This window comes from Narcine bancroftii, chromosome 4 (assembly GCF_036971445.1).
Source record: "Narcine bancroftii isolate sNarBan1 chromosome 4, sNarBan1.hap1, whole genome shotgun sequence".
Lineage (NCBI taxonomy): Eukaryota > Metazoa > Chordata > Chondrichthyes > Torpediniformes > Narcinidae > Narcine > Narcine bancroftii.
In genome coordinates this window covers 114,757,046-114,783,128 of record NC_091472.1, presented here as the reverse complement: position 1 = coordinate 114,783,128, position 26,083 = coordinate 114,757,046, and the positions used below count along the sequence as shown (strand labels likewise).

Below are 26,083 nucleotides of genomic sequence, written 5' to 3'. Positions count from 1 at the left end.
TATAATTTAATTTTTTTTCCTTTTTGTTGGTCTTTTCAAATCTGCGCCAATAAAATATATAGGGGTTGTATATTAACTTGATTTCAAAGCTAATTTGCAGTGGATATTTTGGTGCTCCTGCTCTACCATGCTAAAAACAAAACCAAAGCACATTTAAAAGAAGCACTGATCTTTGTCTTCAATTTGACAAAAAACTGTAATAAATTACTTTTTGGAGAATACTTATGAAGATTTTCTTGTTTAACTACATTTTGTGGAATTTGTTATATTTGAGAATGATCATTCAGTACACAGTTCCTCTTTGCATCTGCTGAAAGCTCAATTCTGAGCCAGGTAGGTTCAGAGCTGATGGAAATTCTGTGGCGGAATCACCTGAGAAAGAGAAGTTAATTACTTTGATTTAAATTGATTATTTCAATTTCTTTCATGCGTATATTCATGCATTTAAATGTATGTAAAATAACGTGAAGTTATTTTGATGACTGAATAGTGCTTTGAGCAACTTCCCTTGAACTACTTCTTGTACATTGGTTAGATGTACCTAGCCAATTCATCAAGAGGTGTGGTGACAGATTCATTTACATTCATGGCTCTCATATGAGGCGATGAAAATAACTGTTATGGTTCATTTAAAAAAAATCTAGGTTATATGAGGGGGAAAAACATATCCATAATATATTTCCTTGTGTCACATTCAGTTGTTTAACTGTGTGTTGGCTGATCCAAATCTTTTGTTCAAATGATTATTTATTTGAATCTGCTGTCTAGAAATGCCCACCACTGCTGTAGTGTTGCCACAGATAACAGCTTTGACTGTGAACAAGGTACAGTGTTCAGTGTATCATGTGGTGGATAGATTATCAAGATAAATGGAAGGCAAGATACTGTTTCACACTACCTCATACCTGAATATTTTGATTTATTTTTTGTAGATGAAATGCATTCCAGATGAACATCACAAGTCCTTGTGCTGAAAATTGTTTTTCAGCATTATGAGGGTAAGTATTCCTTATGAGAAAAAAAATCTAATTTACAAAGAGTTAAAATATTTTATGATTTGTTGCAATATTTACAGTTAAAATTGCATTTTATCTGAGATAAGCCTGCTGGTTTGCATTAATTTATAATACATTTTGAATTGCACATGCTCTATCCATATATTTGTTGAATATGTGGAATGCTTTTCTGTCTAGAAAATGAGAATACATCACATAATATTTTACACCCTTTACTTGTTTATCTTTCAAGTTCAGATAGAAATGGTAAGGATACCCATGTTGATGATTGCAACCTAATCATGGCTCTTGAATGAAGGAGTTTTATTGTAGAATAAAGATTTTAATTTAATAAAAATTCTAAAGCCAAATTTAATTCTGTGTACTTCTCGGATTTGTGTGATACAGTCAGGGTGCATTCACAAGTGAAGTAATGCATCATTTTCTGCAAAGGTAACAGATAAATACACACAAAACTAGAATTTTATTTTGTTTTGTCTTTGGGATGAGCACAGCAGCAGAAAACTGATTTGTGCAGCAAGTGTAATAGAATCTTGGCAATTCCTCATGGGTATTTCCAGCAATGTGGGTCCCGACCAGCTTGAAAATATATGTGATGGTACTGTAAGAGTATTTTATTAAAGTATTTTGCATTTTCTTCTTAATAACCAGATCTACTGGAGGAAGCTTATTTTTCAGCTTGTGTTGCAACTTGTGATGGCATGATCAGAATTGAATTTTTGTGATTATTATTGACCGATTCAGACCCTTGCAAGAAAAAGTTTTCATCTCTAAAATCATTTATAAATGTTTTGCAGCAAATAAGAATTGAGATTCTGTTGCATTGACATGAAGCATATTGATCAGATTTTGTATAGTAAGCTCTGATAATGTCAGGGTAATTTAGTTTGGGGCCATTTGACTTTTTTTCTCCACCCATGTAAGGGTGCAGGAGAAGCTGCTTTAAGCATCTCACCTGAAAGCTGTCATGTCGACTGTAGCACTGAAATCTCACCCAATCTCAATCCAATATGGACTTGAACCCTTAACTACACTGAATTTTACAGCACAGACACAGATCTTTCAGGCCGTCACATCCAAGCCAACCATTTTGCCCATCTACAATTATCCCATTTGCCAGCATTACATCTGTATCCATCTTTGTCTATTTAAATGCCAAAAAGAATCTCTTAAACATTGTGATTGTATCTGATGCTACCATCTGCTCTGGTATTGAGTTCCAGATATCAAGTAGTCGATATGTTTTAAAAAAAAATTTCCCTCAAAGCACCTGTAAAACTCGTCCACACCTGAAATCTTCCCTCTCATTTTTTTATACAACTTGTGTAAGTATGCTTTTAACTAAGATAGAAATTAAAAAAAGGTATTCATAGAAACTTAACCCCAGGTATTTTTTATATTGTATCTTTTTTCTGTCTAGGCATATCGAGGTAATTTAATTTGTACTATTGTAGTTGGTGTATCTTGTGTGGCTGCAGCAAGACTTATGATGCATCTGTACATTGTACTTGTGTATATGATAAAAGACTGTTTTCTCATCATCCAGCTGTCTGAATAAGGAAATAGAAAATTAGAGATTGTGTGCAAAGTTTGATATTCTCACTGATTAACATGTTCATGTCTTGCACCATTTCAATTGCTGCATTGGCTTGTACATCTCAACTACTTCATTAGCTAGTACAACTTTGCCCTCTTATGTTGCTGTGGATGTATCCTGAATATTCCAGATTTCTTATTTGAATGGTTTATCATGTTGTTAAACTTCTAACCTGAATGATAAATAATACAAAAGAAACATTATGGACATTATGTAGAGAGGCAAACCTTTTATCAGAACCGATCTTAAGATGCAAGGAAGCGATTGGTGGGAAAAGACAGCAATGGGGAAGGTGAAAGACTGAGAGGATAACTGAGGGAACAAAAGTTCATCCTGGAGGAGATTTAATTGGTGAAGCAGAATAATTATCTTGAGGAGTGTGAGGATAACAGATATGGCTGTTTTTTCTCTTGACGGATGTTCCTTGCCTGCAAATTATTCCAAATATTCCATTTCTTATATTTGAATTTTCCAATACCTCTATTATTTTGCTTAATTATCTTTTTCAATTTAATGTTTTTTTTCAATCCTATGTCCTTTTCCTGTGTTCTGTGTTACAAATTCTTATCTTTGGGGTGCACTCTCCAGCTCAACATTTAATGTTCCCACTCCCAGTTCTCACATAAAATAATTTTTAATGGATTCCCAATGTTCCACCAATAATCTGCATTCTAATTCTACAAATTCCATGAATATCTAGCTCTCACAATATCTCACATTTTTGTAATTTTATTATCTGAATGTGAATTTCGTCAACTTCCACTTCCAGCCCAGTACAGTACATTTGTTGTACACTGTTAGACTTAAGAGTAAGCAAAAGGACAGAAATTTAACACATCTCTATGACTGTGTCTTCACTTGGAAGTTGGGAAAGAGTGGTGACTATAATAGAAATAAAATTTTTTAGATCATGAAATGGGTCAAGTATCTGATTATTATATAAAGAGTATTTCCTGATGCATTTAAAATGCTGAACTATGAATTTTTAAAGATATTTGAACTGGTGTCCAGGTAAAGTATTTTGTATTGCAGCAAATACTTCCATCATCTACGATTTGTTTCCACTAGTTTTGTTATTAAGTCACCCTTTGAGAAGCTACTTATCTGAGTGCAAAACAAAGATGCTAGGCATCTTTGAATATAAGTTTCTCGTAGGACTATTATTATTCTTGCAGTCATTTCCTCAAGGAATTAGATGTAATATATACTTTGTGCAGGTTTTCAACCTGAAGTGTTAATTTCTTAGCTTTGCCATGATTTGCTGAGACATTAATTTTGTTGTGGGAAATAGTAATCTTTGGTTGAAACATTTCATTTCCTCCCTATTTTCTATTATTTTAATTTCTTGTTGATATTATGCATTTTTTATTTTGCTGAGGTATTGAAAAGAACAACAAATATTATTGTGCTACTCAATAACCCTTTCTTTTAATGACTATATACAGTAAAACCCTTGTTATCTGGAATTCAAACAACTGGCAAAAAAAAGGGGAAAATAAATACATTTAAATACATAAGAATAAATTAAAAATGAAAATTTATAAGTTTAAATGTTCTCTGAAATAGTGCATAAATATTTGGTGAAGATGGAAGCAAATATTTAGCCTGCAGCGTGCTTTGGTCATGCTTTGTGCATGCCAGATGTTGGACTAAAGTTTGTTAAAATAAAATGACGTTGCCCAGGATGAAGAACTGGTTGATGCAACTCGCCTTTGGGGTGACTCTCTTAAAGTGTTTCCTTATTGCTGCTTAGTAAGAATTTTTATATTATTGAGAATATTAGTAAGGCTTTAACTTTGAACTTGGGAGAAGGAGGCATAATTATCTATAATGTTATTGCTCGTCTTTTGGATGGCTCCGTGAAAGGAAAGAAACCTGCAAATTCAGTGATGGTTAACTGCTTTCAAAGAATCTGACTGAAAAGAAAATAAAGATTTATATATTCATGCAAGTGATGTTTCTTTAGTGTAAATACAGTATAGTATTTTTGTCTTTTAAACTGTTTATTCATAATGCAGGTATATTAGTGAGGCACAGTAAGAGTGAATCTCAAGCAAGTGGAAAACTTGATTATCCGGAATCTATCAATCTCCATAGATACTGGATACCAGGAGTTTTACTGTGGTTTTTATTTGAGATTGTAGTGGGTTGTGCGCAAGCGCAGCAAAAAGACTGAGACAACATGCTGAGAGCTTGAGTAACACATCTGCTTTATTTTGAATTTGCACTGCAGTCTTTACGGCTGTGTCTCGTCCTGCCCCTCATATTCTGGAACTTGCATCACGCTGATGAAAGCAGGCACGTGTCCTTCTGGTCTGGACCGGAAGAGAAGGTTCTGCGACGCCATCTTTGCTGTGGCTGCCCTGCTGACCATGTGTGACAAGCAGGGCCGGTTCGCCGCTACAACTATGTGAGTCATTCCCCCCCCACCTCCAAGAACTGGCAACAGTGGTCACACGATGCATCAAGGGGGTTCTGCTGTGTTGGCGGCCAATCCCCTACATACCGGTGGAGGGACCTGTACTGGTTGTGACAAGTTCAGGTGGGCTGGTTTCAAATGGTACATTGGGAACAGTTCCTTTTTGCCCCCAATGTCGAGTGTAAAGATGGATGTGTTTCTTTGCAGCACCTTGTAGGGTCCCTCATGGGCGCTGAAGGGAAGTCCTGTGCAGCCTTTTGCACAAATACATACTCGTAGGAGGATGTCTGGGGGATAGAAATGTGTCACATTTGTGGCGTTGGTGCAAGGGAGCCCAATTTGTCTCACAGTCTCTCGAGGACGACTGCGGTATTGGTGGTTTGATTGGGTGCTGAAGGAAGGAACTGGCCTCGGACTGCAAGGGTCTTGCCATTGACTAGTTTAGCTGAGGAGGCTTGGAGATTGTCCTTAAGCGCTGTGCCTTTCCCCAGGAGAACCCAGGGCAGTTCATCTACCAAGTTGGGCTTCTCGAGCTATGCCATCAGTGTTGATTTCAGGTGACAATGGAAGTGCTCAACCAGCCGGATGGCTTGAAGATGGTAGGCAGTGGTGCGATGCAGTTGGGTGCCCAGGAGTTTGGAGAGCTCGTTCCACAGGGCAGAGGTGAACTGAGCTCGATTGGTCGTTATGTGCACTGGGACACGAAAAGAGGAGACCCAAGTGGAGAGGAAAGCCCTGGCACACATATCAGTGAACAGCCATTGAGTGAACCTGTCCACCACTGTGAGCAGGTAGTATGACCCTCGGGAGGGTCCAACTATGTTGAGGTGGACGTGCGGGTAGGTTGGAGCGTCAAACTACTGGACTTGGTGCTTGGTGTGTTGCTGGACCTTTGCAGTTTGGCAGTCCATGCAGGTTTTCGCCCACTCTGTGATTTGCTTGCGTAGGCTGTGCCATACAAATCGGGAGGATACCAACCGTACTGTTATTCAGATGAAGGGGTGAGACAAGCCGTGAATTGTGTTGAAAACAGTTCTCTTCTATTAGGCGGGGACCAGCGGCCGGGATCTGCCCGTGGAGACATTACAGAGGAGCATAGTGCCATTGGCATCAAGTGGGAGGTCCTGGAACTGCAGTCCCGTGATCGCAGCGATGAAGTTGTGTGTATCAAGGTTGTCTTGCTGGGCTCGAGCCAGGTCATAGTACTTGATGCCTTTTGACAAGGTGTTGACCGCTGGCCTGAAGAGTGCGTCAGTGACAATATTTTATTTGCCCGAGAGATGGTGAATGGAGGTGGTGAATTCAAAGATGTAGGATAAATGCCTCTGTTGTCAGGTGGACCATGGATCAGAGGACTTGGAGGAAGTGAAAGTGAGCGGCTTGTGGTCCGTGTAGACAGTGAATGGCCACCCCTCCAGGAAGTAGCTGAAATGGCAGATGGCCAGGTAGAAGATTAGCAGCTCTCTGTTGAACTCGCTGTACTTCAGTTCGGGTAGTTGCAGGTGGCAACTGAAAAAGGCAAGAGGTCTCCATGCATTTTCTAACTGTTCCAGGACAGTGTCTACTGCCATGTTGGATGCGTCGACTGTGAGGACCATTGGTACATCCATTTATGGTTGGACAAACGTTGTTGTATGAGCCAGGGCCTCCTTGAAAGCATTGTGAGCTTTGTCCATCCACGTGAGCTCCTTCATCTGTTACGAGCCCAGAGGACCCCAAAACGCAGCAGCAATTGATATTTGCCAAGACAAATGGTTACTTAAACAAAAGTTGATTTTAATTATCTTTAAGCATGAAAACAGAATTACATTTTAACTTGTCACTATTAACTTAATTTACCTAACTTAAGCCCCTTCTAATTCTAAGCGCACGTATATGTAATGTGTGTGTAAGTTCAGAAAAGTTCTTTGGTTTACAGTCCAATCTCACTTCTCATTTCTCCAAGTTCACTGGTTGCAGGCAATTCTTATTACTATGCACAGAATTGAACATTTATAAAGTTCACCAGGCTTTGGTGCTCGAAAGGTAAATGGTTACCGCTCAGGAAGGTTCTTGTTGGTTTTCAGAGAGAAATGTATTGTTCCAGGACATCCACAACTGATGTAATTCCATCAGTCACCTCAGTGTCTTGCTGTAGCAACTTGCCCCATCAGGGTTCTCCAGATGCCCCACAGAGTTCCTTTTTGCTTCATTTATTCCAAGTGAAACACTAGACAGCCAGTCCTCTCCTCTTGCATGAATCACAAGGGCTGTGACTAGGCCATCTTCTCTCTCTCTCTCTCTCTCTCTCTCTCTCTCTCTCTCTCTCTCTCTCTCTCTCTCTCTCTCTCTCTCTCTCTCTCTCTCTCTCTCTCTCCTGTTGCCTTGATAAACAATTATTCATTAGTGATGTCTCTGGAGCACTCTTCAAAACTCTTGCAAAAAGTTGTGAGAATCCACTAGGTCTCCAGTATTTCAAATAAGATCTGTTTTAAAGTGTTTGCATGTGACCTACTCCAGCAAACCTTTCCCAATTTATCTCTCAAAAACACTTCTATATACTCTGTCACACATCGAACCCAACATTAGAGTGAAAAGAGGGTGCATAATCTTGTTGTAAAAATTCACCATGCCCATTAACTCTTGTAGCCCCTTCAATGTCATTGGTCTGGTATACCCTCCACCTTGTCGGGTAGGGGTGTGGCGCCATCTTTGGTAATTTTGTGGCCCAAAAAGTCAATCTCTTCGAGTCCGAACTGACTCTTTGCCAGATTAATGGTGAGGCTATACTCTGCAAGGTGTGTTAAAAGCTGGTGAAAGTGTGCTATATGCTCCTTGGGTGTCCTGCTGGCTACCAGGATATCATCGAGGTAGATGAAAAGGAAGGGAAAGTCTCTGCTGACCGTGTCCATGAGGCACTGGAAAGTCTGGGCCACATTTTTCAGGCCGCAGGGCATGTGGAGGAACTCAAAGGCCAAAAGGGATAATGATAGCAGTCTTCTGGACATTGTCCAGGTGCACTGGGATCTGATGCCATCCCCAGATCAAGTCAACCTTAGAAAAAAGTTTTGTGTCATGGAGGTTCACTGTGAAATCCTGGATATGGGGAATGTGGTACTGTTCAGGCATTGTTGCATCATTGAGGTATCTGTAGTCTTCACAGGGTCTCCAGCTGCCACTGGACTTTGGTACCAAGTGGAGAGGTGAGGTCCACGGCTGTCGAAACAGCGGACAATCCAGAGTTCTTCCATGCGTTTAAACTCTTCCTTGGGAAGGTTGAGTTTGTCTGGGGCTAGGTGATGGGCTCGTGAAAGCAATGAAGTGTACCAGTGGTTGTGATGCAGTGCTGGACGCTATGCTTTGACATGACAGCGGCGAACTGGGGGTGCAGAATGGAGGAAAAACTAGGGAGGAGATGGCTGTATTGGTCATGTGGAGTCTCCACAGAAGCGATCTGGCTGGTCAGCTTGTTGAACGTGCCGAAGGGCACCCTCAGGAAAGTCTCTGTGTGGACTAATTGTCTGCCCTGGTGGTCCACCAGTAGGGAATGTGCTCGTAGGAAATCTGCACCTAATAGAAGTTTGTCCACTGAAGCCAGCATGAATGACCATTGAAGGTGGTCTCCCAAAACGTACAAGAATTCGCCTCTTGACAAAAGTTTTAATGGTGGTGCTTTAATGGAGGTCTCATGCGTGTGTCTTGCAATGTAGGGGGAATTACTTTTTTTTCTGCCTCTGTGTCTACGAGGAACTGGCGGCACAAGAAGGCTATTCGGTCGGCTAGACGCTGCAGCCACTGATGAACACGGCTGGTGAGCTGATGCCCTTAATGCTAATGATAGAAGTACCATTGGGTCAGGCTTTTCTGGTTTCTGGCGGGTCAGGGCCTGTTCATGTGGTGGATTGGACTTGAGCATCGCCCTTGGTGGCAGCTGTGTAACGTGGTTGACTGAGTCTATGGTCTCACGCTTGGAGTGGTAGAGAATGTCTACTCGTGCTGCAACCTTGCGGGGGGGGGGGAGGGGTCACTGAAATCTGTGTGGCCAATAGGAGTCTGATGTCTTCAGGCATTTGCTCGAGGAAAGCCTGCTCGAACATGAGGCAAGGCTTGTGCCCTTCTGCCAGTGTGACCATTTTGTCTTGAGGGTAGACGGTGTCCTATCACCTAGGTTGTCCAAGTGAAGGAGCCTGGTGATCCTTTTGCATCGTGAAAGCCCGTACGTGCTAATGGGGAGGTTTTTAAGAGGCATGCATTTACCTTCCTCTGGCAGCACCTGGATGAGATCCTCAACCCGTGAGGCAGTTTCCTGGTCGAGTGAACTGGCGATGTAGAAATATCTTGTTGAATCAGAAGTTATCTGTTTGATCTGCAAATGGGCCTCCACTTGCCAAACCAAGTGTGGGGCCTGTTCTCCAGAATGTTGGCAGCTTCAACGCAACGACGCCTACAGTTGCAGGTTCTACTGTGTCGAATCTTCAGGACGAGGAGATTCATTGGAGTCACCACTGTAGTGGGTCGTGTCCGAGCGTAGTGAAAAGACTGAGTCAACAGGCTGAGAGCTCGAGTAGCACAACTGCTTAACTTTGAATTCCATGCTGCAGCATTTAAGGCTGTCTTGCCCTGCCCCTTGCATTCCGGAACTTGCGTCATGCTGATGCAAGCACGCACGCACCTTTCTGGTCTGGTTTGGAACAGAAGGTCCTGCGATGCCATCTTTACCACGCCTGCCCCACTGACCGTGCATAACAACTAGGCCAGTTCGTCGCTACAACTGTGCGTCACCACAAGCTTTTATTTATACATGTGGCTTTTAGTTGAGCAACAGAGTATGATTTGCTCTGTTCTATTAATCACACCATTGAGTTCACATTTAATGTGCTTTGAAGCTCAGATCTTGATGTAATATTTTCTTTTCCATTTTTTGTTCATTCTTACATGATTTAATTATTTTGGTATTGCATCTGAAGTTTGTTGTGAAGCAATTCAATTGTTGATGAAGTTAAATAAGGAAGAGTGCAGATGCTGGGGTCAAGTGCAATACTTAATTATGCTGGGAAAACTCCAAAAAGGTGGGGGCAGGTGGGAGGAGGGAGGAAGTGCTTTTCCCCTGCTCCTTCCTCTCTCTATCTTTTTATTCATGCACCTGCTGGATTTTGCTTTTATTTGATGGTAGGCCCAGGCCCAAAATATTTGTTACCTTTTACTTTCTCTGAATGCTGCATGGCCTGCTTTCCAGCTTGTCATGTTCCATTCTTCCTCCGAGTTCTTTCATCTGTTGCTTTTCAAAACAATAATCCATTAGTGAAGTCCCTTGGGTACTCTTCAAAGTTTTTGCAAAGGCACTTGGAGTCGGGCTTGTCTGGCTTGAGGAGAGCTCCAGTATTTTAAATGAGATCTGTTCTGAGTGTTTGTATGTGACCTACACTTAAAAACTTGCTACAATTTACCTCCTTTAAAACATATCTATTTGCAATATTAAATCTGTCACTCTTTACATAAATTTTTTTCTAATCTTACTGATCAATTGCTGTTCCCAAATCAAATTCCCCACTTTAATCTAGACTAAAGCAAACTAATTTAGGCATTTTATTTTGAAATAATGAATACATTTCAGATACAATTTTTTTTCTTCCCACCTTCCATTAGTAAAATTTCAAATTTTGACTGCCTTGGCAACCTCAAAGTATGTCCAAAATTATTCAATAATAATAAAGCTCTAACTTGATAATAACAAAAAAGAATACTTTGTGGTATTTCATATTTTTCCTTTATTCTTTAAAAAGAAACAAAATAGCAATTTTATACAGTCTTAATTCCTTTCTGATCCCATATTTTCAGACGCTGGTTATTAAGATTAAATAGGTTCAGATTGAAATGAATAAAATTGGAGAAACTATCCCAGAAGAAATTTTGTATAAATGGAATCATGAATTGTTTAAAAGAAAAATGGATGGAAAAGTGAATTGTTTAAAAGAAAAATGGATGGAAAAATGAATTGTTTAAAGGAAAAATGGATATACCATTATAAAAACATATATTGAAAATATGGAATGGTATTCATATGGAGAGAGGGATTAAAAATTATTGATTACCTAAAATTTTGTTAAAACAATATCAACTTATTCCTTTCACTTTGAATAATTCTTCATTTGATAATTGGTATCATAAAGGTATACAGAGGATAAAATATTGTTTTTTTGGATTAAAAAAAAACTTGAGCAATTAAAAGATAAATATAATATACAAAATTATACAATTTTTGCACATTACCTGTACTATTTTAAAGAAGAAATTAGGAACAGTTTTGAGTCTCCCAGAACAAAGTCAATTGAGGTTATAACAGCAGATACATTTATTATAAAGAAATTTATTTCTAATTTGTATATAAAATTACAAGAAACTAAAAGGAAAAAAATATTTATATAAATCAAAATTATGATGGGAGGAAGATTTAAATATACAAATTCAGGAGGAAATGTTAAAATTGTGTTAAGGGAGTGTTACAAACACAGTTAATGCTAGATATCAAATGGTTCAATATAATTTTCTTCATCAATTATATTATATTTCACATAAATCGAATGGACTTGATTCTAATTATCTGGATAAGTGTTTTTGATGTACCAAGGAAATATGGACTTTTTTTTACATTCAGTATAGTCCTTTGAGAAAGTGGAATGATTTTGGAACGATTTGAGTATATTATTAGGACAAATCATGAGAGTAAAGTTACAAAAAATCTAAGAATATTTTTTACTTGGGAATATATATGGAAAAAGATATAAAACTGAAATTGGATGAATATCAAGATTTTTTTTTAAATATAGCAGTAGTGACTGTAAAGAAATGTATAGTGGTATCATGGAAAATAGAGTGTGGTACAATTAGACAGAAGGCATTTTGAAATGCAAAATTATATACCTTTAGAAAAAAATTACATATAGTTTAAGAAATCAAATTGAAAACTTTTATAAAATTTGGGAACCATTTATGGATTTTATGAATAAAATTCCATCCACATCTTCCACCTTACCCACCCCCCTCAATTAGAAATGATAAGAAATAGTCTGATTATTATATGTGTAGAAGTAGGTTTCCTTTCTTTTTTTCTTTTTTATCTTTTGGGGGGAGGGGGGTTGGGGAGAAAACTAAAACAAAATTGTATCATATAACTTACTATAATTACTCTATTATAGAATTATTGTATTGATGCAAATGATAAATAAAATTTTCAAAATAAAGTAAATGGAAAATGTTTATTCTTGTATAAAGGTGTCTTACCCAAAATTTTCCTCTTAATACCTATTTCCTCATTTATCATATTCCATAATTCAATTAAATGCCTCAAAATAGATGAATTATTAATAATTAATAACTGAGAATTCCAGTTATAAATAAATTGCTCCATCTTCTCATCAATTTTAGTTAACTCAATATTAATCCCATACCAATGGATTTTCAAAATCAAACATTTCAATTGTGCTGCTTTATATAGTTTTGAAAATTTGGGAATTGCAAGCCTCCCAATTCATACTTCCAGGTTATTTTTGAAAAGATACCCTAACCATTTTATCTTTCCACAGAAACTTCCTAACTATAGAATTCAGGTCTTTGGAAACCTTTGGAGAAATTTTGCAAGGAATAGATTGAAAACAATATCGTAATCCAGATAAAATATTCATTTTGATGCAATTAACTCTGTCTTTTAATGATATCGATAAATTTTTCCATCTATTTAAGTCATTTTTAATTTTATGAAATAAAGACAAACACTCTAACTCTTATAAATGATTATTATCCAACCTAATATCTAAATATTTAATTTGGTTTGTCCATGTAAATTCTACGATCTTTTTACAATCAGTATAATCAGCAATTAAATCTTAATCTTCTCCCAATTAAGTTTATAACATATTACACCATGTTGTTTCAATTTTTCATACAATTATTTTAAAGAATTTTGGAGTTCTTGTACTCCTCAGATTTCAGTTTAATACCTTTAATGTTGTCTTGTCTTATCAATTGAGCCAAAAGTTCAATAGCTAATGCAAACAATGCCGGAATCAAAGGTCAACCTTGTCTAGTAGATCTTTCTAATAAAAAATGATGCTATTTGGCCATTCGTCATCACTCTGGCAGAAGGATTTCTGTATAAAGATTCAATCCAACTAATAAACATCAGTCTAAACCTAAATTTTTCTAATACTTTAAATGAAATACTCCATTCTACCCTATCGAATACATTTTTGGCATCTAATGATAAGTCCTTTAATAAGTTGTATTCTTCCTGAGAAATAAGAATCAAACTAATTAATTTTACAATATCTGCAGAATAATGATTTTTAATAAATCCAGCTTGATCCAAATGAATTAAACCTGGTAAATAATTTGATAATCTATTTGCTTGAACCTTGGTTACAATTTTACAATCAATATTTAACAAAGAAATAGTAAAGGATCTCTGCCTTTCTTAAGGATAACAGTTATAATTGCCTGAGAAAAAGAATCTGGTAAAGAGTGAACCACCATTGTTTGTATCAATACATCCATTAACAAAGGCATTAATAAATCTTGAAATTTTAAAAAAATATTTTATTTAAAGTTTAAAATAACAACATTAGTTACTAAATTTTAATACAGACAATATGTAATTAGTCATTTATATATAAACCCCCCTCCAACCACCCCACTAATACCCTCCCTCCTCCCTTCCCCACCTACAAAGAAAGAAAAAGGAGATCATCATCTAGTACTGTCACATTTGTTGCAGATGCAGTGGGATCCATCGAAGCGGACTGAGAGATCAAATTCTAACACCAATAACTTTCAGATATGGGTTCCAAACTTTAGCAAAGAAAAAAAAGTCTCTTAAATTATATGTAATCCTTTCTAAAGGGATACAGGCTTTCATTTCATTATGCCATCTTTTCATCCCTAAAACAGTCAGATTTCCATGTAATAGCTAAACACTTCTTAGAAACCGCCAAAGACAAATGGAAAAATTCAATTTGATACATAGTCAATCTCAATCTTAATGCTATCGACTTGATATCTCGTAGTAAAAAGAACATTGGATCAAAAGGTAAACTTACTTTTGATGTCTGTTCCAAAAACAATTTGATTTGCAACCAAAAATTTTTAACCTTGGGACAAGTCCATGTCGAATGAAATAAAGTGCCTACTTCTTGGTCACATCTAAAACATAAGTCTGAAGAACTAAGCTGAAAGTTTTTCAGTTTATACAGAGTCAAAGACAATTGAGGTAATAAATTATATTGCACTAATCTATAATGTACATTAATTACCTTAGTCATAATATATTTCCACAAATTTCTCCAAATATTTTCATCAATTTTCTATCTAAATCCAATTCCCATTTCATTCTTGATTTATGAACTGTCAAGCACACAAAGATTTAGATTCTTCATTTACGTTGAAAGAAGTTATTAAAGCTCTGAATTCTATGTAAAACTGTAAATCTGGAGAAGATGGATTTACATCTGAATTTTATAAGACATTTTAATGCCTTTATTAATAGAAGTACCGAAATAAGCTACTGTAGCATGCTCTTTACCTGAGTCCTTTTCAAATGCAGTGATAACAGTGATACCCAAGAAAGATAAAGATTTACTGAAGTCAGAATCTTATGGACCTATATCATTGTTAAATGTTGATTATAAAATTGTAGCTAAAGTTTTGGTGAACAGAACAAAAGAATATCTACCTAAATTGGTCCATTCAGATCAGTCTGGATTTATTAAGAATAAATATTCAGCTGATAATGTAGCAAAATTGATTAGTTTAATACATAGTGCTCAAAAACAAACAGAACTGGCATTAGTTTTGTCTTTAGATGCAGAAAAGGCTTTTGACAGATTAGAATGGAACTATTTGTTTAAAGTTTTATAGAAGTTTCAATTTGAATCAACATTTATTAATTGGATTAAGGCTTTATATAGTAGATCAATAGACAACTTTCCTTGCCTTTCTCTTTAACAAGGTCGGCAAGGCAAGGTTGTCCCTTATCTCCTGCATTGCTTGTTTTAGCAATTGAGCAATTAGCGCAATGGATAAGGCAGGAAGCTGAAATTAAGGAAATTATAGTAAATAAAGAAGAATATAAAATTAGTCTTTTTGCAGATGATGTTATTAATTTATATAACAGACTCACAGTTTTTTTTTTTGCAGCGTTGTATAACCGGATATCATATTAATTGGGACGAAAGTGAAATTATGCCATTGATAGAAGGGAATTATGAATAGTGTAAAGAGGTTGCTCAATTTAGATGGGGTAATAATCCGATTAAATATTTGGGTATTAGAATTGATAAAAATTTAGAAAATTTATACAAGTTAATTTATGTTCAATTACTTGAGAAAATCAAAAAAGATTTTTAAAAAATGGAATGACTTACCCATTACTTTGATGGGGAGAGTGAATTGTATCAAAATGAATATTTTTCCAAGAGTACAGTAACGTTTTCAGTCTATTCCTTGTTTCATACTCCAAAATTTTTAAAATGATTTAAATTTAGTCATATGAACATTTTTGTGGAAAGGAAAGATGAATAGGATATCTTTAGAAAAATTGACATTGAAATTTGAATTTGGAGGTCTCCAACTCCCACACTTTAAGAATTACTATAAAGTGTCGCAATTAAAATTTAATAATGCAATGTTTGATGCGACAAGATCTTCTGTTTGGGCTAAAATAGAGTTTGACAAAATTGGTGAAAAATCTATGATGGAATTTTTTTATAAATGGAATTCAAAATTACTAATGAGTGTAGACTCACCAATTTTAAAGCATTTAATCAAACTATTGTAGCGGCTTCTACAACACAGAAAGCACACCACTAGACTCTGTGGGGTTTCCAGTAGAACTGTTTATTTGAATTTTGTGCGCGCCCCTTTAAAGGCCACTGGAGTTCCGCCCCCGCTCAGCGGTAACGTCATCCCGTTACCCGGGGCATGAGCTGTTGCCTAAGCTATGAGGCAATGAGCAAGCCCCGAAAGGGCCATCTTCTGCAGCTGCCCCGCCAGCATGGCGGTACAAACGGGGCCGGTTGGCTTACAGAGATATGCACTGCCACACTATGGAATAAAATTGATCATTAGACAGGTGAGAAAGAGAAGATTTCAATGAAAACACCTTTATATCAGAATAAACTTTGTTCTTTTACTGTGGATAATCAGTTTTTGAAAGTTTGGAACCAAATGGGAATTTAAAAAGTTGAAGGTTGCTTTGAAGCAGGGAAATTTTTGTCCTTTAATCGTGTGAAATAGAAATTTCAAATCCCTCCAAACACTTTTTTTTGTTATTATCAAATCAAAATATTTTTATTAGAACAATTGTGTCATGATTTAAAATGACCTAGACAATCTTCTTTAGACTCAAAAAAATTTATTTATGAAAAGTACAAGTTGTTACAAAATAAAATGCCTAAATGAAATCTTGAAATAAAATTCAGATATAAATCCAACTTCATCAGGAGATTTTCCATTAGGCACTGATTTAAGTGCTTCTATAATTTCTCTATAAGTAAAGGGAACATTTAATTTATTACATTCTAGAATACTCTTTTTAAAAATAAAAGTGTAACTGAAGGTCAGCTAAAATATTATCAATTTTAACTTTGTGCTTTTCGGGTTCAGATGTATATGATTTCATATAAAATTCCTTAAAAGCATCATTTATAACTTGGGATTTATGTAATTTTTGAATTTTTCCTAATTTGTAGAAGTCTTCTGTCTTTAATATTTTATGGGCTCTCTCCCCAATTCATAATATTTTGACTAGTTCTTTGGAAAAAGAGATAGAAAATTTAGAAAAAGATTTATAGCAGAATTCAGAGACTAAGAAGGTACAATTGATAAATAAAAAAATACATTATAATTCATTGCAAACATACAATGGAGAAATTATTACAATTTATCAACCTCACTAGAATACTGTTTCTTGACTTTAGTCGAACAACTAATAATTTGTCCTCTTAAATATGCTTTTAAAGCATCCCTCAAAATAAATTTACTATTAACTGAATCTGTATTTATTCATAAATATTGCTCTATTTGGTCTCTTATATAATTACAAAACTCTACATTTCTTAACAATAAAGAATTAAATCTCCATCTATATGTAGTGTCTATTTTTTCTGAGCCTATACATGTTAATAAGAGAATGATCTGACCATATTCTACTTTTGTATTCAGCAGATATTACATGTCCTTGCAAATGGCCGATAATAAAACAAAAAAAACACTTTTTGCTTTAGGATTCAACCATCTCCAAATATCAACCAAATTCATTTCCTTCATTAATGTCAAAATTTGTTTTGCCATTTTAGTTCTAGTTACTGTTTTCAGAGATTTATCTAATAGTGGGTCAAACAACAGTTAAAACCCCCTTCAATCGTTACCTTTTTATATGCCTGTGCCAAATTAAATAAAGAATCTTGAATAAATTTCTCACCATCAACATTTGGTGCATAAATATTCATAAGTGTCCAAAATTCCAAATAAATTTGAGAATTAATAACTAAAACTCTACCAACTAAGTCACAAACAACTGATTCTAATTTAAAAGACAGTTTCTTATTAATCAAAATAGTGACACCCTCACTTTAGAATTGAAGCTATAATTTAACCAACCCAATCTCTTTTCAATTTCTGATGATCCTGTTTCGTCAAATGATTTTCTTGCAAGAAAGCAATGTCTACTTTGAACTTTTTAATATAAGCCAAAACTCTTCCTCTTAATCGTATTATTGAGCCTGTTAATGTTAAACATCACAAAATTTAATTTACTCGCCATTATACTTAATATTCTAATTGTTGAACTTCTGCTATTCCTGGTTGATCTGTAAATTAAAATAAAAAAGAAAGAAACCCTTAAAAAGAGAAAAATAAAAACATAACCCCCATTTAAAAAAAACACTGACAAGCAGTACTACCCCCCTCTGTTATATGGAAAGTGACCAGCGTCACCAAGTGGCCAACTACTTCAGAAAGAGAAGCAAACAAAACCATCTTCCATGAAAAGAATAGTTAAGTAGAAACAGCAATATTTAAAAACATTTCATGTATAATATGCAGCTTGGAAATCCCTATTAACTTGATCATCATCAATGTCAATTTCAGTTAATTTGTGGCATTCCACCTTCTGTGAACCATTCTTCCTCTCTTCTTGAGCTGGCTTTAGTTGTTGAGGGAATTAATCTTGACTTTCAGGCAATGAATTAGTGAATAAAAGTGTCATCTTCAACATTAAAAAAAACTGAGTTTGATATTTGCCATAAAAAAACCTTGAGAGTAACAAGGTACCTAAAAGCAAATTTATACCCTTTTTCCACAGTACAACTTAAGCAGGATTGAACTCTATGCTTCTTAATAATAGTTTGGCTCAGGTCTGCATGAAAAAAAACACAATTATTCTTGACCAACAAAGGGGTCTGATGTTTGCACTTTGAACAGCAAATCTCAAAATCATTTCTTTATCTTGATAGCATAGACACCTAATTAAAATGTGGTGTTTGACCAGGAAAAGGCTTCTTCCTAATAGTTGAATGTGCTCTGTCCAATTCCAAACCATTCAGAAAATAATCTCTCCCCAAAACTTCAGGAATCCAACTCTGTAAAAAAAAAACTGCACCGGATCTGATCCTTCAAATTCTTCCAGCAAACCAACAATCTTAATATTCCTACAACTCTGATTTTCCAAAACATTAATTTACTTTAATAAATCATTTCTTTATACTTCCCAAGCAGTAAAAGAAACCTCCATCTTATTAACAGTATCCTTATATTGTACCACATCTTCGTGACAATCTTGAAAATCCTCCTCAATTTTCCAGAATTAAAAAAAAATTCTTTACAATTTTAAATCATATGACATTAGTTATAATATATCAATGCAAATATTATAATAATTAAATGAACCCAGCCTCCCTCATCCACCCCACTAGCACCGACTGTCACTCCTCCCCTACCCACCTATGAAGAAAGAAAAAAGGAGATCATACTTTTACAAAAAAAATTTATCCCTCAACTTGTACATTATCTTTTCTAAAGGAATACAAGATTTCATTTCAATATGCCATCTTTGTACTCCTAAAACCAAATCAGATTTCCATATAATAGCCAAACATTTTTTTTAAAAAACAGCCAAATCCAAATGTAAAAATTCAATTTGGTAGTAGTCAATCTCAACCCTAAAGCAATTGACTTAATATCCCCTAATAAAAATAACATTGGACCAAATGGTAAACTAACTTTTAAACCTGCTCCAAAATTGATTAATTGGGATAAAAGTGAAGTTACGCCATTAGTAGAAAGAAATTTTCTGGAATTTAATTTGCATATTGTCCGCCAGCTTCACAGATTTTGCCACATCAGTCTTAATAGTCAACATTTCTTCCTTCTTACTAAATTGTTCCTTCATAGATGAAAAACTTTGACTCATTTGAGTTAACAGTATTTTAATTTGTTTAGTTAAAATATCAAACTGGCTTGATGGGTCTACATAAGTTGCAGGCCCAGGTTTACTCTCAATATATTGAACAGTCTTAGTCAAGAGCCTACTCTGATAAATAACTGTTGCCTCTTCTTCAGTTGTTGGGAAGATTTCTTCTTCTTCAGCCACTCCAGCAGTCTTCTTTCTCCTCCTCTGTTGACATGGACAGCAATTCCATCTGTCTAAGAAGTATAGGCCTCTTCTTCAGCAGTCCAGCACCACTGGGCTACAAGGAGTCAGCCCCCCCTCCCACAGGGAGAATAAAGGATAGAGGCTGCTTTTTTTTTTAAAGACATCGTCTCATGTTGGTGTCCTTGACGGAATGAAGTCTGGCGCCAGTAATGTTGCAGGCAAAGTTAACAATCCTCTGGAGTTGGCAATTCCATACCAGGCAGTGATGGAACAAGCCAGAATGCTATCCACAGTAAACCTGTAGAAGTTTACAAAAGCCTTCAGTGACATTCCGAACCTCCTCAGACACCTCACAAAGTATAGCTGCTGGCAACCCTTCTTTATGATTGCATCAATGTGGAGGCTCCAGGATCTGTTGACACCCATGAATTTGAAGTATTTGACCCTCTCCACTATTGAGCCCTCGATGACTGGGTTGTATTTCTCTGACTTTCTCCTAAGTCCATCTCCTTACTTTTGCTGACATTGAGCACAAGGTTGTTGTTGTTATACCATTCAACTAGCTGATCTATCTCCCTCCTGTACGCTTCCTCATTGTTGTTTGTGATTCTGACGACAAGTGGTATCATCAACAAACTTGTAGATGGCATTAGAATTGTGCCTGGCCACACAGTCTTGGTTGTATAATGAGTAGAGCAGTGGGCTAAGCACGCATCCTTGGGAGTGCGCCTGTGCTGATGATCAGTGATGAGGAGACCTTGTTTCGAATTTGTACTGTAACAATATTAGTATTTGGGGAGAATTTATAAGATTTGGAGTAGGTCACATACACATTTTAAAACAGATCTTATTTGAAAGACTGAAAAAATATTGAAGATCTCTGGAGAATGTAAGCACCTTCTTTCACAAGTAGGTGTTAATTGAACTGACGCCATAAAATGAATGACCATTGTTTGGAACTGGAGCCACAATAGCTAGTGGAAGCTCTTTTCAAGGGATTTGCCAGAGTGCACAGAAAGGTCACTCCTGGATTGTTTACCTAAGATAACAACTTGAGAAGAACTCCTGTTGTTTGCTGGAGAAGGTGGGGTTTTTGCAAGTCACATAAGTCGTATGCTTTTTTCTGGAGTGGCAGTTGGAAAAGAGAGAGTTGAGTTTACGGCTCAGTCAGGCAGTCAGTCAGTGTGTGGGACACTGACAAGTAACTAAAAAGTGCAAGCCAGGAAAAACTGTTTGAAACTGATGAAAGCAAGTTCCAGAGCAGTAGATTGCTGGAAGTGCTATCTGTCTGATATTTCTCTTGAAATAGAGGAAGGAATGGAACTCTGTGGGAGCTTGAAGAAAGAGTTTACCATCTGGAAGACCCTGATGAGGCAAGTTTCATCAGCAAGACTCTGAGGTGACTAGTGGTGGTACCTCAGTTGTGGAAATCCTGGTGCAACAAATATCTCTCTCTGCAAACTCTACAAGAACCTTGTGGAGTGGTAAACATTTTCCTTTCAAGCACCAAGCCTGGTGAACTTTATACATGTTAAATTCTGTGCTCTATATGGTAATTGCCTGCAACCAGAGAACTTGGAAGAAGAAGTGAGATTGAATTGTGAACCGAAGAACTTTTCTTAAATACACACACACACACACACTACATACACGTGCACTTAGAAGGGGGAATTTGGGTTAGTAGATAGTATAAGTATAGAGTTAAGTTACAGTTTGATTCTATTTTCATGTTTGAAGTTGATTAAAAATAACCGTTTTGAAAGCCACTTGTCTTGGTGAATGTCTATTGATGCTGGGTTTTGAGGTCCTTTGGGCTCGTAAAAGTACTGACTGTGGTCTTCTAATGAGAAAGTCAAGGAACCAGTTGCAGAGTGGGGTACAGAGGCCTAGAGTTTGTAGCTTCTTGACCAACATTGAGGGAATAATGGTATTCATGTCTAAACTGGGGTCAATGAAGAGCAGCTGTATGTATGAATTTCTGTTTTCGAGGTGATCCAGAGCTGAGTGAAGGACCAGCGATATTGCATCTGCTGTAGAGCGATTGTGATGATGGGTGGGTCAAGATCTTTACTTAGGTACATGTTAATTCTGCCCGTGACCAGCCTATCAAAGCATTTAATCACAGCAGAAGTTAATGCTACTGGGCGATGGTCATTGAGGCAGCTCACACTACTTTAGTTAGTTTTGTTTAATGGAACCTTTTTAATTTAATGTTTAAAATATTTCAATATGGTGTGTTTATATTGGTTTAATCCTGGGAATTGTTTCTCCATGGGTGTGTGGGATATGACTATTGAGAAAAAAGCTATTTCATGTTAGTTTTATTTTCATGGAGTTTTGTGTATTTCCGGGCATTTTGTGTGTTTAGTAACTTAAACTGAACCTATTTCTCATTTTTGAACTGAACCAACTTTCCAGTTTGAAAACAGTTTTCTAAATGCAGAGTATTTAAGGAAAATTTAGCTATTTCATTAAAATATTGGCTCTCTTTCAGTGAGCAGAAGGCTAAATTGATTCAATGTTTATTGAAATTTTCCAACAAACCTTGTGCTCTATTTAAAAATGTTTTATTTTCAGACAGTGTTGTTTTAGGCTTTGACCTAGAGAGGCATACCAGTTAGTGTCCCTAACCTTTTCTTCAGAAGTGCCATAAAGAGAATTAGGAGTGGTCAGCTCATGAACTGATTAAACCCCTTCAAAGCAAAGTTGGGAACTTCATATACAGATCATTAATCTGTTTTTTTTTAAATTTGGAGAAGAAAATGACGTGTCACTGTTTGGTACCTTTAATTAACCCATTCTTCGACTTGGTATTCAGCTCATTTAAGAATACCAGAAATGTCAGTTTTGAAAATATTGAGCAAGAAAGCTAGTAATTTGAGTTTAATTTATTCAAAATAATTTATTTAATAATTTGAAATGTAATATTTCATCTATAGTTTGCTTCTTTAATGCAAAACAGGTGTTCTTGGAGGCTTTCCACTAATAATTGGAAAACAAGCCACATTGTAATTTTTTAATTTAAAAAAGTATGATCGAATATTAGGTAATTCTGTTCTCTGTGTATGAGATTCTATTGATTGATCTCAGAAGATTACAAGTGGTTTTGTCATTATAACTTGTGAATCTTCAACAGAGGGGGGCTGGGATGGGTTTATGTCTTAGATTATTTTGATACTATTTTTTATGTATTGTCTTTATGTATTTTGAAAATTTTAAATAAAGTTTAAAAAAAACCAGAGCAAACAGAATGGAAAAAACATTCTCTCTCACACTTGCACTCTGTCTCTCACTAAGGCATGTTCTATCTCTTGCATGTGCAGCCTCTCTCACTCCCTCACATTGTCTCATTAACAGCCTTCCCAGCCCCACATTAGATTTAGGTTGCTTTCTATTTTAAAAATAAAACTATTACATTAACTCATTGTCTGGATGGCTTCTATAACATATTCCCTAGATAAACCTGACATTTCATGTCAGAAATGTTCTTGGCTCTCTATCCCTCCTGCACCTTTTCTGCAATTTAATTCTAAATTGTTTTCTCTCTGCTTTAAAAATAGATGTTTAAACTTGGATATTAACTGCCTTAATCTCCACAGATGTTACCTGCTGAATATTTCCAGCAATTTCTGTTTTTATTCATTTCAGTTTTTTTGCTTTTACGTTAGCCTAGTTAATACTTTCTCTACTGACCTGCATGTTATCATGTGACCTCTAATATTTTTGCAGGTCTATTAGAATTTTCCAATATGTTTGGAAAGAAGAAGAAACGCCTTGAAATTTCTGCACCTTCTAATTTTGAACATCGAGTTCATACTGGATTTGACCACCATGAGCAGAAATTCACAGGACTTCCTCAGCAATGGCAGAGCTTGCTAGCTGATACAGCAAATAGACCAAAACCTATGGTTGATCCATCATGCATCACACCTATACAGTTAGCTCCTATGAAGGTACAAATGTTGTTCTTAGTCATGTAATTTCTAATCTGCATTGCAGTTTGAATTTGAATTTATTTTATTGAGAAGCCAGCTGCTATTGAATTGCAACCATTGAACAATTGCAACATAGAATTTGAGATGATTTGTCTGCAATTAATGCATCTAAGTTTAACGATTATCTTATTTGTAATTTGGACAATTTGTTCCATGATGATGTATCCATTACTGCCAAATTAGAAACGCCAAGAAATACTGCAGCGTAAATATGGAAATTATTAAGAGTGCTATGCCCTGGCTGTTATTGTGCTTTGGATTAGATTAAAATGGTGAGGAATGTTAGTAATTTCAGATTTCCTGGTGGGAAGAGCTATGAGATTGAACTGCTCTGCTTTGCATGTGTCATAGCCTTACAGTACAGAAGGAAGCCCAGAGGCTCAGCTGTGGACATGTTCATGTCATTTTAGTCATGTGCTTAGCTAAAAACATTTTCAGTTAATAACTGATTGGACTGATTTGATGTCTAATATTTGTTTATTAATCCACTGGAAGTGATTAATTTTAATTTAGACATACAGCACAATAATGGGCCTTTTTGCCCCATGAGTCCGTGCCATCCAATTTACACCCCATTTACCTACACCCCTGGTATGTTCTGAATGGTGGGAGGAAACCAAAGCCCCCACAGAAAACCCACGCAGAGATGGGGAGAAAGTACAAACTCCTTACAGACTGTGTGGGATTCTAACCCCAGTCCATTCCTGATCGCTGACGCTATAAAGGTGTTGTGCTAACTGCTACACGAACCGTGCTAGATTGGAAACTTTTTTGTTGACTGTTCCAAAGCATTATCCCTTTGCAGAATGAAGTTGAGAAAAAGAAAGCACGTTGCTATCATTTTATCTCCTGTAGAATGTTATTCTGCTATATTTCTCTATTAATTCAAGCATCAGAATTCTTGCATATGAATGCTAATATTCATAGACTCAAGGTTCTTAATTCAGTGAATTGCTTTTCAAATCATTTATGTTGGTCTTCAATAGAATGAGTAGCCAAGCCTAAAGTAGGCTTGTGGTATTGTGGATGGACAGCACTCATCCTGTCAGTTTTACTGCTCTATCATGTGCTATTAGAATTGGGTATGACTCAAAAGGTATATTGAGTTTGTAGGTCAATTGATGTTTTTAGGCAGCAGAAGGGCCTGTTACCATCCTGTATGTCTGAATTTAAAAAGTTAATTTTAACAAGACATTATTACAACCACCTAAGTAGCAGATAAGTTGAAATGTATGAATCATAGAATATGTTAGTTGATAGATATTAATGTTAATGGTTAGTCTTCAAAAGTGGCATTCGGCATGTGTTATGTTATAGGTCTGTGGGCCTAAATGTGCCTGGCATAATGATAGCAGGTTCTCATTTGCTTATTTTAGGTACAAACACCCCATGTTTCCTTTGATCTTTCTCCTCTTAAATCTGTAAATAAAGAGTGATTCATGACTATTGTCAACGCAACACATGTTGACATCTTCCTGGAGAAGCCAGTAATGAATGTGGATTCTGTACAGGACATCAATATATTGCTCTGACAAATGAAGTTTCATAATGAAGCAATAGAAAGCAAACAGGCACACAGATATCTGTGAAATGGCAATCTACTTTTAAAGCAAAAATAAACATCAGAGAAGAAACCTCATTCTTATCTATGACCTGAAAGTGTCTGAAATACCACTAAGACTTTCCAATTATATTCTTGGGCCAAGCCCTGATTTGCATTTTTCAGTAGTTTTACCAGCCCTTGTAGAAAAGGGGTGCAGAAGCACCATATCACAAAGGACTATATAAAGTATGCTATGTACCAGTCGTAGGGTAGTGACCAATAGTAGGGGTTGAACCTAGCCTTGTTTCACTAACTATAAAGAAATTGTATTTGTATGTTCAACTCTGCCTCTGAAATTCTGTTCAATTGAATGTTATTAGAGAGGAAAATCTGCAGACACTGATTGTAGTGCAATGCACTAAAGTGCTAGAGAACTCAGAAGATTTGTAGGAAGCAAAGGGAAATAACCAATTTTTCAGAAGAAAGGAAAGCTGTGATGCTGCGTGACCAGTTCAGTCTCTCTAGCTCTTTTGTGCATTCGATTGAATTGGGAGAATCCAAGGTTTAAATGCTAGGAATGAAGAAATTTCTCCTTTACTCAGCCTATTGAGTGCTTATTTAGAGACTGTGACACTGAATTCTACACATAATCCTGCCAGCATTTAACCTGCCAAGATCTGTAAAATATTTTAGAGATCACATTTTGCACTTCTGAACTGTGAGGGATGTAGACTCTCTTCAGATGAAGAAACTAATCTCTGCATACTTTTACCAGCTGTAATCTTGCCAAGACTTTTGTATTATTGCATGAAAGATTTTTGAGTCTTGTATTGCAATTTTTTGTAATTAATGAAAAATCAAGAAAAGAACTAGAGATTATATAAATCTGA

The 26,083-nt window shown here is 36.2% G+C and overlaps 1 protein-coding gene across 5 annotated transcripts in view; it reads left to right on the top strand.

Annotated features, from left to right (window-relative positions):
• Positions 1 to 26,083, top strand: part of LOC138761010 (serine/threonine-protein kinase PAK 5-like) — a 212,988-nt gene that overhangs the window by 38,255 nt on the left and 148,650 nt on the right. For 4 of the 5 annotated variants that reach the window (XM_069932478.1, XM_069932474.1, XM_069932475.1 and 1 more), the window contains exons 2-3: positions 933 to 998; positions 23,385 to 23,608. In XM_069932478.1, coding sequence (XP_069788579.1) covers positions 23,405 to 23,608 — 204 coding nt within the window. In that variant the 5' untranslated portion in view covers positions 933 to 998; positions 23,385 to 23,404. The remainder of the gene's footprint in view (positions 1 to 932; positions 999 to 23,384; positions 23,609 to 26,083) is intronic. The other variant, XM_069932479.1, reaches the window with a different exon arrangement.